The 14,163-nt window shown below is 37.2% G+C and overlaps 1 protein-coding gene across 1 annotated transcript; it reads left to right on the top strand.

The window, feature by feature from the left end:
- The first annotated feature begins 138 nt into the window (after nucleotides 1–138).
- Nucleotides 139–12,943, top strand: LOC309481325 (interleukin-17 receptor D). The gene is made up of 12 exons (XM_082146210.1): nucleotides 139–707; nucleotides 5,064–5,148; nucleotides 6,825–6,983; nucleotides 7,245–7,363; nucleotides 7,592–7,715; nucleotides 7,826–7,864; nucleotides 7,955–8,100; nucleotides 8,270–8,344; nucleotides 8,573–8,639; nucleotides 8,912–9,061; nucleotides 9,730–9,902; nucleotides 10,683–12,943. Exons 1-12 carry the CDS (start codon nucleotides 591–593, stop codon nucleotides 11,196–11,198), a joined length of 1,770 nt encoding a protein of 589 aa, XP_082002336.1. The 5' UTR covers nucleotides 139–590; the 3' UTR covers nucleotides 11,199–12,943.
- The last annotated feature ends 1,220 nt before the right edge of the window (nucleotides 12,944–14,163 follow it).

Raw genomic sequence — 14,163 nt, 5'->3', positions numbered from 1 at the left:
GTTGAATCATTTTATGATTGCTCCATCGCTACTACAGGCACTTTTTTTTGAAAGATTTGTAGTTTCCTGGAATAAAACCACCCCCATTGAAAATCAAACGCATGGTAGCAGTTAAAACATGTAAAAACCACAGGCTATCAATCTCTCATGGTGTGTTTTCATGGAACAGCATTTAGGGGAACAAAATCTATTTTCACAGATGCAGAATGTTGTTTTTGGACACTGACTGGTTAGTCCTGCAGGAATATGTGGTGGTGTGAGTTAAGGTCATTGTTCCTTCATTGCACATTTAAGCTGAAAGGACAGCTTTAAACAGTAAATCAGGTTAAGCATACCTGGTGGCACAGCAGATGGATGTTTGACAGCCTCTGTCAAAGAATTTCCCCTCAGGCCACCACTCCCTCAACTACTGTTGTTTTCATTCCCAACACTTTGCCTACCTCCTCCCTTCCCCTGCCGATCCACCCCCTCTGCTTTTACTCAACTGATCTTTAGTTCTTCAAGAGACCTGTAATTGTTCGTCTGCGTTGAGGACATAGCTGTGTTGGGGTTTGAAGACAGTTTTCAGTGTTCTTCAGGCAGGGAGCGGGATGTGGCCACCCACACTGACCCTGGATCTGCTCCTGCTGGCCAGTTTGTCCCTTGTCGCCCATGGTGAACGAACATCTTACAGACCTCAGAGTTGCACGCTTGAATGCATCCGCTGGGTAAGACTTCATACTTTGACTTCCAGTTGGCTGTATCAACATTTAAGGAATAAGCGGTACTGTTTTTATTCATTTTGCAAAGCATTAAAGTCATTATGTAAATACAAAAAACTATATATGTATGTGTATATATATATATATATATATGTATATGCGTGTGTGTGTGTAAGTATATATTATGGTATACACAATAAATGTTTTTTGTCATGGTTATGCAATTGACCATAAAATAAATATAAGTTGAAACTCAAAATTCTCCAATGAGACCCAACTGAAAATCTGGATTTCAAAGTCTAATTTGCACCTGGAAATAAGGGTTTAGGATATCATTTTGTTTTTTCTTTTCATAAAAGAAAGTAAAAAGTGTATGATTTCTTGGTCACCCATCAAATTCATTAACTGTTGTTGTTTTTTGCCAATATTGTCATTACTGAAATTCATGTAAGTATACTAACTATGCTGGATTGTCACCAAGTGTGCCTCTATGTGTGTGTGTGTTTGTGTATATTCATCAAGGAATTTCGCTTTCACCCCTCACACTCACAGACTGATCTTAATCTGTGTCTTTTCTTTTTGCTGCTGTGGTTTTCTCTCATGCGTCTTTAAGATTTTTAGCCTTTTCACTATATCTGTTTTTTCTGGTTGCCTCAGGTCAGGTACATAAAGGTGTTTTTGTTTTTTGCAGTATCTATTTAGTTTGATTATAGCATGAATCATGGTATTTGTACGTCTAAGTCAATCACATTTATTTACAGTATATAGCGCTTTTTATAATGCAGATTGTTTCAAAGCAGCTTTACAGAGATAACAGGAAAATAATGAAACAAAGTTTGTTTCCAGAAGAAAATAGCATCACAGTCCAGCTTAAGTAAGTTCAGTGATGTTTTAATTTTTGTTGTAAAAAAGTTATTAATTGAATTAATTTATATATATATAGCCGCTCTGGAGAAAACCGTGATGTCATCGTCCAGCTCAGTTCAGTTCTCATATAATGGTGTCAATGCAGGCAGAAAAATATTATTGTTGAATATTAAATTAAATGTTAAATTTAATGTCCCCAACTAAGCAAGCCAATGGCAACAAAGGTGGAAAAAGGCGACAGTGGCAAGGAACCAAAACTCCATCATGTAGCAGAATGGAGAAAAAAACCTTGAGAGAAACTAGGAGGGGAGCCAGTTCTTCTCTGGCCAACAAACGAACATTGTATGATTATGATTCAGGCAGCATTACAGGTTATCAGAATAGTATCCAGTTCCATCTGTTTGAAGATCTTAGTCATCACGCCGGTATATGAAGACGAGTTTGTTGAGGATCAGCGCCGATGGCTGTCGTGTCAATGAGGCCTTCACAGGGGAGAGTCTAGTTGACACAACCTCTGCTGACACTTCAGGGATGTGTTGTGGTCATGTCTAGGCGCAGGTCATCCATCTGATCTGGGTACGGCCCGGATCTGGCTGACTATGCGTTGTGGTCGTGTTTGCACAGGTGCACCATCTGATCTGGATACTGATGACTGATTACTGTAAACCTCGCAATAAGCAGAAAGACTAACATTAGTGTAGATGCCGATTTTCTTATGATGTAACGAGTACATTGGGTGTTATAGGAAGTGTTCCCGGTTCTGGCTGACCTAATTTATGCAGCCTAATAATCCTTTAACTGATTTGAATAATAGGAATGTATAATTTTCTATGTGTATGGCAGGTTAAAGGGATGTGTTTTTAGTCTAGATTTAAACTGACAGTGTGTCTGCTTCCCGGACAATGTTAGGGAGACTGTTCCAAAGTTTAGGTGCTAAACAGGAAAAGGATCTACCGCCAGCAGTCAATTTGATATTCTAGGTATTATCAACTGGCCAGAATTTTGAGATTGCAATAGATGTGAAGGACTATAATGCTTTAAGAGCTCGCTCAAGTACTGCGGAGCTAAACCATTTAGTGCTTTGTAAGTAATCAGCAATATTTTAAAATGTATAAGATGTGTAATAGGGAGCCAGTGCAGTGTTGACAGAACCGGGCTAATATGGTCATACTTCCTGGTTCTAGTAAGAACTCTAGCTGCTGTGTTTTGGACCAACTGTAATTTGTTTACTAGCGTGCAGGGCACACCCCCATAAGAGCATTACAATAATCTAGCCTTGACTTGAGGTCATTAACGCATGAACTAACTGTTCCGCATTTTTCATTGAAAGCATATGTCGTAATTTAGATATATTTTTAAGATGAAGAATGCGGTTTTACAGATTACAGATATCAAAGAGCACACCCAGGTTCCTAACCGACGACGAAGACTTGACAGAGCAGCCATCAATTGTTAGACAGTATTCTAGGTTAGTACGTGCAGAGGTTTTTGGTCCAATCATTAGAAACTCTGTTTTTCAGAATTAAGTAATTGGAAATTACTATATTATTTTTATTTTTATTATTATTAATAATAATAATAATAATAAAGCAATCTTTAGTGGCAGAAGTGATAGTTCTAACATATTTGTAACACGAAGTCGGCTTTGCAACCTTGGCTAAAAGGAGTATACACAAGACAAGATAATGATCTGAGATATCATTAGGCATTAACGGCATTAACATTGATTCCATGTGACCAATATTAGATGTAAAGTATGATTATGACAATGAGTGCGTCCTGACACGTGTTGTCTAACTCCAATAGAGCTTAGAATGTCTCTAAATGCCAATCCCAATGCGTCTTTTTCGTTATCTACATATATATTAAAATCACCAACAATTATCTGCAGCCAGTACTAATTCTGATTAAAAAAAAAATCAGCAAATTCTTTGATAAAGTCTGTATGGTGGCCTGTATACAGCAGCTAGCACAAATGTCAAGCGCGATTTATCATTTACACTAGATAGTGTTACATTAAGCACCAACACTTCAAAATAACTATATTTCAAACTAGATTTCTCAGTAATTCTGAAGATATTACTATAGATTACAGCAACACCACCCCCTTTTCCTTTCAGATGTGGCTCATTTTTATAATGGCAATCTTGGGGGATGGATTCATTTAAAGTAATATAATCATCTGGTTTTAGCCAGGTTTCTGTCAAACACAACATGTCTAGGTTATAATCTGCAATCATATCATTAATAATAAGTGCTTTTGAAGTAAGGGATCAGATATTCAGCAGCCAGAGCTTTATCATTTGTTCATCTGAATTAGATCTATTTTTTATTTGTTGAACATCAATAAAAATTTTATCCTTAAATGGGATTTTTTTGTATGTCCTAATTCGGGGAACAGACACAGTCTCTATATGATGATATCTAGGTGAAAGAGGCTCTATGTGATGGGATTTATCTGACCTTGGTGACGTCAGACAGTTAGCAGATGGTCGGTTTAGCCAGTCTGTCTGCTTCCAGACCTGAGCCCCAAATCGTCATATTTGAGCTCTAAGACTATGTGCCATATTACTAGAGAGAAGAGCAGCACCATCCCAGGAGGGATGAATACCAACTCTTTTCAACAAGTCAGGTCTGCCCCAAAAACTTTTCCAATTGTCTATGAACCCTAAATTATTTTGCGGACACCACTTAGACAGCCAGCCATTGAGTGAGCACAGTCTACTAAGTGTCTCATCACTCTGGCGAACAGGAAGGGCCGGGGGCCTGGGCAAATTACACTCCCTGACATCGTATTTGCGAGTTCACACGCCTCTTTAAAGTTAATTTTAGTGATCTCCGACTGGCGAAGTCGAACATCATTAGTGCCGACATGAATAATAATCTTAGAGAATTTACGATTAGCATTAGCCAGCACATTTAAATTTCCTTTGATGTCAGGCGCTCTGGCTCCTGGCAAACATGTGACTATGGTGGCTGGTGTCTCTATTTTCACGTTCCGTGTAATAGAATTGCCAATAACTTGGGCACTTTCAACAGGATTCTCAGTGGGTGTTTCACTGAGAGGGGAGAATCTATTTTGTTATGGTAATCAGAACAGAACAGCGGTAAATGTCCTGCGACTATACCGTCTCACAGTCACCCAGTTGCCCTGCTGCACGGCCTCTACTGCCGGAACCGAACAACGTACAGATTTCACTAAGCTAGTCGCATCCAAAGCAGTATCTAAAGCCCTTGCATTCTTACTATCCTCGATTAAAGTTTGGATGCGTGTCTCTAGTTCTGAAAGAGCACAAAGCCAAGTCCACTCTGTTTTAAATTGCAAATTATATTATTTCCAAGTGAAAAGTTAGAAGCAAGAAATCTGGCCTTTTGTACAAAGGAATTTACAAGGTCAGTGTTACACATTTGATTAGTGGCCTAGAAATGGTGCAGAATCTGTAATATTTCATATTTTCCCTATTTTTTAATAAAGTGGACAATGTGTATTTTCAGGGAGACCCAAGATGTGAATATTGCAGAATCACAGCAGACGATGTGCAAATATCTCCCAGTATTCCCTCCTCCAGCCCGTTTGGAAGTAAGTCAATTTTATTGTATATGTCCAGCCCCCCTCATAGATCTATAATGACACAACATAATCCAGCTCTGCCAAAACCCAATGATCTTTGTAAAGGTTCAATGAGTTAATGAAATAAAGCTTCATAGCTTTTGATCACTAAGTAGGAGTAAAGGGATTGCTTTCAGCCAGTCAAATTCATTTTAATGTAAACTTGTAGATGAACCATTGCTCAAAATGGACAAAGTGACTGTGAACGTAGTTAATGATCAGTGTATAAACAACTCAACTGCTGATGAGTTTGAAGTTTTACATTTCTCAAGATGATAGGCTTAAGGAGAAAAGGCTAATTTAATCGTTTCTTTAAATGAATCAGATCTTGATCAGCAATGCAAACAATCTGGCATTAATTGATGCGGCCTTAATGCTTTATGCGGCCAGTAAACGTACATTTTGTAATCCATCCACTGCATCACTAATTGATAACATGTGAAATGTGTTTGAATTTGCCTTTCACAGTGATCAGTGCTGACATTCTAAAAAGGATAACTGACATCTTTAATTGCTCATTTATTTAGAACAATCAGTGACGTTTCAGGTTGCGTGATGTAGGATCATTACTCTCTCTTGTTTTGTTGGATTAAGTTGTTCTGGTCATTTCACTAAACAAGACAAGCTGTTTTGCACTATAATTGTTTGCAGCAGTTCCAGGAATCACTCATATTTGGCTTTCCTTGAACCAAACTATAATTTGTATATGTATGATTTTGATTTTCCATTTTCAGCTGCTTTCCAAGACTCGCATGTTAGGATTTTTTGTCTTAGGTAAATCAAAGTGCCTTTCTCTTGTTCTCGGATGTTTTTAACTTTGTCATCTCAAAGTTATCTAGCTTTCAACAGTGTACCTCATGTGTAATGAAAACCATTTTTAAAGGGGTGGTTGATTATGATTTCACTTTTCTAAATTTAGTTAGTGTGTAATGTTTCTGTTTGAACAAACAACACCTGCAAAGTTACAATGCTCAAAGCAAAGGAAGATATTTGCTTTTAAAGAAAGTTTTTTTTAAGGACTACAACAAACGACTGGCAACACAAGTAACACAAATGCAATAGCATGTCACTCTGTAGGCATCTTACAACAGTTCCCACCCAATCGATTTTATGGATTATCATGACAGAATATGCTAATCAAAGACTTGAAGATAGTTAACTCCACATCAGCAACATAAATTCATCAACTAACCATTCAGAAACGTCCTGTTGGATTCTACATTTTGTCACTTCTTCTTGAGTCTCTCCATCATTGTCTGACTCCAGTTTAAACGTAAAAGGCAGAACAGTTTCTGACATTTTAGTGCTTGTCTGCGTGAAGCTGCTAACACATACGAGGTCTTGAAGCTCCGTCCTCTGTACCGGGAGCAGCAGCTCATTTGCATTTAAAGGGACACACACGAAATGATGCGTTTTTTTCTGACCCTCAAAAAGGGACAACTTTAACATGCTGTAAAAAAATATCTGTGGGGTATTTTGAACTAAAACTTCACTTACACAATCTGGGGACATCAGAGACTTATTTTACATATTGTAAAGAGGGGCATTATACCACCCCTTTAAAAATCATCTCAGGTACGAATAACTCATTAAGATAACAAGAGCTCATTTAGTGTAACTGTGTGGTAACTCCTCTCTTCGGCCAGGTTGCGTACCTTGGCCTTGTCACTCTTTTCTAGGCCAGGAAACCCCAGAGGTCTGCCAGCATTATGTTCAAGCACCACAAAATATTCACATCCAGTTTGAAGCCAATAAAGATCCAACATATGATACCATTACTGTGTCATGGAACCCAAGCCAATATGGTAATGATCGTCTGTCTGTCTATCTGTCTGTCTGTCCGTATGTCTTTCCATCCATCCGTCTGTCGTTCTAGCCATCCATCTATCCATCCGTCTGTCTATCTATCTATCTATCTATCTATCTATCTATCTATCTATCTATCTATCTATCTATCTATCATCCATCTATCCATCTGTCTGTCATTCTATCAATGTCTATCTGTCTGTCTGTTGTTCAATCTATCTATCTCTGCATCTGTCTAATTATTTGATTGATTTACACAGGTATTGCATTCTTGCGTGGATTTCAAGTAACCCTTCAGGCTCTTGGTGGATCTCAGTTCTCATGTCAGCTCTTTCTCCTGGGTAGCAATCTGTCCCTCACCCCTGCACATGCCCATTGGGTATGTAAAAAAACAAAAAACACTACAACTTAGGTAGCATCCAATGTCATTTTATTCTTGTTTAAATAGTGTAATATATTTTCAAACTATAAGAAGAAAAAAACAAACAGGCCTTTTAGAATCTTTTTAAGACCTTACTGTTTCCGTATTTATATAACTTTGAGTTACCATGTACTAGTTCCTGAAGTCATGAGATCATGTAATGTATTTTCTTGATGGTTTTCACAGGTCTATCACTCAGATCCCTTCACAAATCTGTCTCTGGATAGGGAGTATGTCGTGACTGTCATGGCACTGCCCGTCCCTGAGCGGTGGGACCAGTCCTATGAGAAGAAAAAGTTTTTCACACGCAGTAAGCGCTTCCCTTTTGATTTAAAACAAACCATGTAGTTCCACTGCACATTAAGAGAATCAGTTGACAAATGCTTAAGTTGTAATAAACTTGACAATGTGTGTTTTCAGCATGTCCTGAAAAAAATGGTCTTGAAGAGTGTGAGAAAGGTGAGTGTCTCGTGTCTTCTGTGTTCCTGTTGATCATCGCACATGGTCCTCAGATGTGTTCGTTCATGTACGTCATGTCATTCATTATAGACTGGTATCCCAGATACGTCGAGGTCCACCAGGAGAACCGGGATGTTTATGTGACCTTTAACCTTGCACCTGAGAACTTTGAAGTCCGTCAGTATTTTTCATCATGTTTCGGGGGTGGGCTACGAAATTACACAAGCATCAAACCGGTGGGTTTTTAAAAAACATATTTTAAATAAAACATTAATAACAACGTCTATAATACGGATTTAAGAATACTGCTATTGTTGTTAATTAATCAAGTGTAATATGAATCAATAAATACAATTTCTCAGACGTTTACCTGATAATTAAATCAGAATGTTTGCTGATGTCCAGGATTTCAGTCTCAACAAGACACATCACACTTACCGTTTGCAGAATCTCCAAGCAGGAACAAACTACACCTGTGAGGTGAGTCTTCATTCTTCAGATTAAATGGGGTGTGTGTGTGTTTGTTTAGCTTTCTGTATTATTGAATGAGAGATCAAATTGTATCAGGCACACAACCATTCAGACACATTAAAAAGGCTGTGCCAATACGCTTGTGCAAATATTTGCTGTAACTCTAGATATATAAATGCCAGATGTTTTTTTTTCTTTCTTATCACATGTTCATTAGTATTTTTCTTAACCCTCCAGATTGCTGCTGATGTCGTGGATGCAGTCAGGAAAACATTCGTTGTTGTAGTTAAACATAGCTCTGAAGGTAAAGTTGAACTGTCAAATCAAAAAAGAACACGCGTGCAGCAAAAACTGATTTGAACTCTAAGGAATGTTAGAGATTATTGTACACACTGAAGGCATTTTTTGTTTTGTTATGTGCACATTGCTTAATTAGCCTTCAGTGTGTACAGAAACTGCGTGTGGAGCAACATGCCAGGCAGCTTTTAAAGAGGCAACACCCAATGAAACAATTACGTTATCAAAGACTTCAATGCCATAATCGGTTTGGTATTTTTACTCCTCTCACGATATCAGAGCCATCGACCTCCCACTTCACAGAAAACCCTTCACTGATGGTGCTCTTGTCCGTGGGAATCCTGCTTGCTGCTACCGCAGTGCTCACCTTCACCGTTGTCAACAAGAAAAGACTGAAGAAGAAAAAAGTCCAGACCAAAATGAGACCAGGTTCGAGTTTTATAACAAATCGATAAGAGATTGTTCTTCATTAACATACTGGTGGTCAGTGATAAAACAGCTGGGCAACACATTGTGTTCTGCTCTTTATTAATCCATGTTGAATGTTTTGTTTTCAAAGCAGGGCTATATAAATTAATTTGGGAAGTTTAAAAGGTGTTTTTGAGAATGCCAATGAAAGCTGGGTGCACAGTGTATGATTTATAACAGTCCTTTACGACTGTTGCTTGTCAGACTGAATGAACATGATCCTCTCTGTGAGCCATGTCACACTGTAGGATCTCAGTTGTCATTAATGTCAGACTGTACAGCAGTCAAAAACGGACGCATGCAAGATGTTTTACATCATCAGTCCGTGACATGTTCAGTGACTTGTTGAATTGGTGATTGTCGTGGGAGAAGTCTCATTACAGGACTATGCATCAAATCTTCTGAGACTGACAGAATTTTGCCTGTGGTAAAAGTCATTAATCGGCTGTCTGCAGAGATGTCAAACTAGTGATCAAAGACTTCAAATTTTGCCCTAGGATCTGAGTAATCGTTTAGGATTTTAAAAAACGTTTGTCTCAGACGGCCAAAATCGTACAGTGCGAACCTAGCTTAAGATGTACATTGTTTTGTACTAATGGGCAATTGTGTTGTTATTTCCTATTTGTCAGAAATCATCGAACAGTACTATGACAAAAAACTGGGTGAAGGACAGTGTGTTTTGCCGGACAAAACCACCCGTCCCCCTCGGCTACTGATATGCTACTCAAGTAATGATGGTCCTGCCCACGTCAGAGTCGTGTTGCAACTGGCTGCTTTTTTGCAAAAGCACATGGCGACTCAAGTAAGTGTATTAGGATTAAATCAGACAAAGTATGCTGAGAATATTTGTATTATTTTAAGAGTTTGTTTCCCCATCCATCTTTAAAGGTTCGTGAAACTCTTAAAACATTTTGTTTGAGATTATTAGACATTTCATGAATTAATTGGAATGTAGTGTATTAAAAAAATCACATCGCATATTATTTTGAATAATTAATCTAGCTCTTTCCAGTGTTATTTTACTATTGTTTATGCACTCTTATAGTTTTTATTATTTTGAATTTGCTTTTATTTGTATATTTTTCATTTTTTATTTAAATTTAAGTTTTAGTAATTTTGTATTGTGCTTTTGTCATTTTCTCATAGTTTTTTTTTATATTTCTAATTAACTAATTCGTTTTTAGTTTACATCAACTTTTTGTAAGTTTAAGTTTTTCAGCTAATATTTAATATTTTATTTAATCTAACAGGAACGTTTTTTAGGTTTAGTTAACAATAACAACACTGGTCCATTCAGTTCTAAAAACAAAGTATTAGCGCAATTGCGACTGGTACAAATCCATGGATAACAGTCATTAGATTCTCCACACTGGTCATCAGCATCTCATAAAAAAAAAAGTATTAATATATATATAAAAACGAATAAAACAATTAAAAATGTATATATTTAAATAGATAAATAAACTACATTTAAAAATGTATTTTTAAAGTATCCATGAATAAAAAAAAAAACGTTTATACATGGTTATCAACTGTTTATCTCTTAATTATCTCTATTGTTAATTCTCCTTTTTCTGTTTAGGTGCATTTAGACTTGTGGGAGGCCTTGCGCATTATGGAGGAGGGCAGTATGGGGTGGCATTGCAAGAGAATGAAGGATTGTGACTTTGTGCTGATCATTTGCTCCCGAGGTCTCCATCAGAACCAGTCTGAGGACGAGGAACCGCTGGAAAACACCACCTTAGCTACAGTTTCCATGATCGGAGAGGAGCTGTGTCGTGCCAAAGCGTTGGGTCAAGACCTCTCCAAATTCATGGTGGCCATATTTGAGTACTCACAAGAGTCTGATATCCCAGCAGTACTAGGTCTCGCTTCAAGATACACCCTGACTAAAGACTTACCTTTGCTCTTCTCTCATCTTCACGGAGTGGCTTTGCAGAAGCCTGGAGTTTACCTACAGGTGGAGAATATTTTAGAAAGCGGGTACTGTAAACTCCCAGCTGGGGCTGCACTACAGCTGGCCATACAGGAGGCCAAGGCACAGTTTTCTGAGGAGCCGACTGAAGAGGAACATGTACGAGTTCCAATCATTTCATAAGGATCTCTAGAACTGCACCGATAAATGCACTCGAACCCCAAAATATACTTTGATTTTTTTCAGTCATACATAGCCTTTCAAAGTATAAATTCATATAGTACACAGCTGGGTACATAGTGCATAAGTACATAGTGCGTCATTTGAGATGCAACTTTAATCCCCTCACCCAATCACACGTCAACACCGTCTATGGTCAACACGTGTGGATGTCTTTTTTTGTTCTTGTTCTGTTTGTTTCTTTTCTGACTGTGAAACAATGGTCCAGGCCAGTGTTGCCATCTTGTGGGCAAACTAATTAGTGCAAAAAAACGAAATTGCATACTCTTTCTCGTACTTTTTTTGAACAAGTAATCACTTCACGGCCGCTAAAAAAGTATGTTCTATATAGTATGAGTTTAGTATGTATGTTTAGTATGAATGTAATCCGGACTTACTGCATTCCATGCTGTCATTATCATGTGACATACCAAGTTCAGTTGTGTCGCTTCACTGCCATTTGCAAATCCTCCTCGTGGCCTCATGGGATAGTAAAGTGTCCATCGTATGCACACTTCAGAATCTCACTGGAAGTAGTAGGTCATCCGGGTACTTTTTTGCCCTCTTTTATTAGTACTGTGAATTCAAACATACTTCTTTTGTCACATACTGTTACTGTTACTATAGTATGCGTACATTGTATGAAATTTGCCTTGCACACCATTTATGTATTTCCTAGCGTATGGGGTTTTCCAACTGGGGTCTGGAAGAGAGTGCTAGGGGGGGTCAGTGTAAAAATATAAAATAAATAAATTGAATTAAAAATTTATCAAAATAAATTGATAAAAAAAAAAAAAAGGTCTAATAGTGCAGTGCAGTGCAGTGCAGTAATATCATGAGTAGAACATTTTAATAATGTAACAATAAAAACAACGCACAGTGAAAGTGGGATCTGAGCCATATTTGGAGACCTGAAAATCATAAGGTACCCAGAATACCCTTGTACAACATTCAGAACACCTTAGCAACCACATAGCAACCACCTCAGCACCCACAGGAGTTTTGCAAAGACATGCACAATCAACTTTTTATCTCAATTGCATGGGCCTCTTTTTAGATTGTTGTGAAAAACAAATGAGAGGGAACCTGAAGTACAGTGAGGTTGCCGAATGCTGTGATTTTTTTTCGTGTAAATGTGTATTAATTTTGCCTTATTTGTGTAGTTGTGCTTATGTTCATGAATGATAAACATCATGTTACAGTGAATATTCCTAGTATTTGCATGCAATCCCAGTAGTCTTTCTAAAAAAAACATGATGGAAAATGTCCAAGGACACTTTTGATTTATTGTAGTGAATGACCTTAAATTGTGTAATTTGTTTACATGAAGTGTTATTTTTAATTACCTTTATTATATTGTTTTCCAGGCCAATTTTTATTTTTTTGTATCAGTTATTGTTGCAACAATCTGTGTTTGTCTAACATGAAGGGAAATTACTATATTTTATTTTGACAAACTGCCTAAATGTGCTTGGTCTTACATTATAATAATGCAAGGCTTATTTATATATTTTAATCATGCATAATCTTTATATTATTATAATGCAAGGAAATTCAGCCACAATTAAAAACACACATATGTCTCAGTGAGTTGTGTTGTTAACACATCTGTTTTTAGAATATAAGCTATAAACTCTTACATAAAATGTTTATGAAAATGTATGAATGCATGATGTTTTACAAATAAACTTCCATTGCTTTTGTAAATAGCTAGGACTAATTTATTCGACTGATTATTCTTTTTTTTTTTTTTGCTTAGGTGTACAATCTGACCCTCTTAATTTATTACATACAATTGTTTTTCTTGCATTTGAATCATTGTCAAGTAATTCAAACACCACATTTTCCACAAAGTAAACACATCCTAAATTGCATTGCCAATAAATCTTGTAACACCTTGCCAAAGCTGTTCAGAAAAACTCAACACCAACAAAGAAGTTTCAGAGTTACACACAGTGGAGTAATATTTATGGGCCATTTGGAATTAAATAATTTGGTCTTATCTGGTCTCCAGGCCTGGACCATCTTGGACTGGTTTAAGGTGTTTTATGCCAGAGATGGAAATTCTGCATGAGAAATGGGAACTGGAAAATTACCTAAACATCACTGATAGCTACACAAATCACCCTGATCATTACTCCACGTACTGACCATACGAATGTTACTTTCAAGCCATTTTTGTGTTTCTTGTGAAGAATGCCACCATTATAAAACATTTCAAATAGGAAGTAAATTACAATCCCATTTGAAATGCTTTATATTGTAGACTTACCAATTCAAGCCTCTCGATGAAAAGTAGCCTGTGTTGCTGCTGGTAACCTGTAAACTTTAATACATTTAGACCACCAAGAAGAAGAATAAAAAATAGCTGATGGTAATAAAATATCAATAATGACTTAGAAAGGTTATATCCAGTGGTTAAAGTGGGATTTGGCAGGTGGGGGAACCCTCACATTTTGTGTTGGTGCAATAGGGAAAAATGACTCGCCGTGGGACAACATATTGAGTATCGTGGTATAACAATAATTTTTGGGACAAGATTGTCACTGTGGCACCAAGTATCACAATACGTATTTAATACTTATTTTAATGTTTTTATTTTGGTCCATCTACATCTACACTGATATGATGACGATACTATGTAAAAATTGCTGAACACCACGATATGGAACACAACCTTGTTTTTCACAATGTAAATTTAAACCTAAAAATGTGAAGTCCAAAAGTGACAGAAATGTGCGGTAGTTAGGGGGGTTCGGGGGCATGCTTCCCCGAGAAAATTTGGATTTCTCTGACCAACATATGTGCAATATAGGGCTTTTGAAGGCCAAAACTAAATTTGATAAGAAATAGCTTTAAAACTTTGTCATTAGATTATTTGTCAATACCTGCTCTCTCCACATCTTCATCTTTCTTTTTCTCTCAGTCT

This window comes from Leuciscus leuciscus (genome assembly GCF_965113295.1).
Source record: "Leuciscus leuciscus genome assembly, chromosome: 18".
NCBI classification, from domain to species: Eukaryota; Metazoa; Chordata; class Actinopteri; order Cypriniformes; family Leuciscidae; genus Leuciscus; species Leuciscus leuciscus.
The sequence above is the reverse complement of the archived record's forward strand: the minus strand, read 5'-3'. Positions and strand labels throughout refer to the sequence as shown.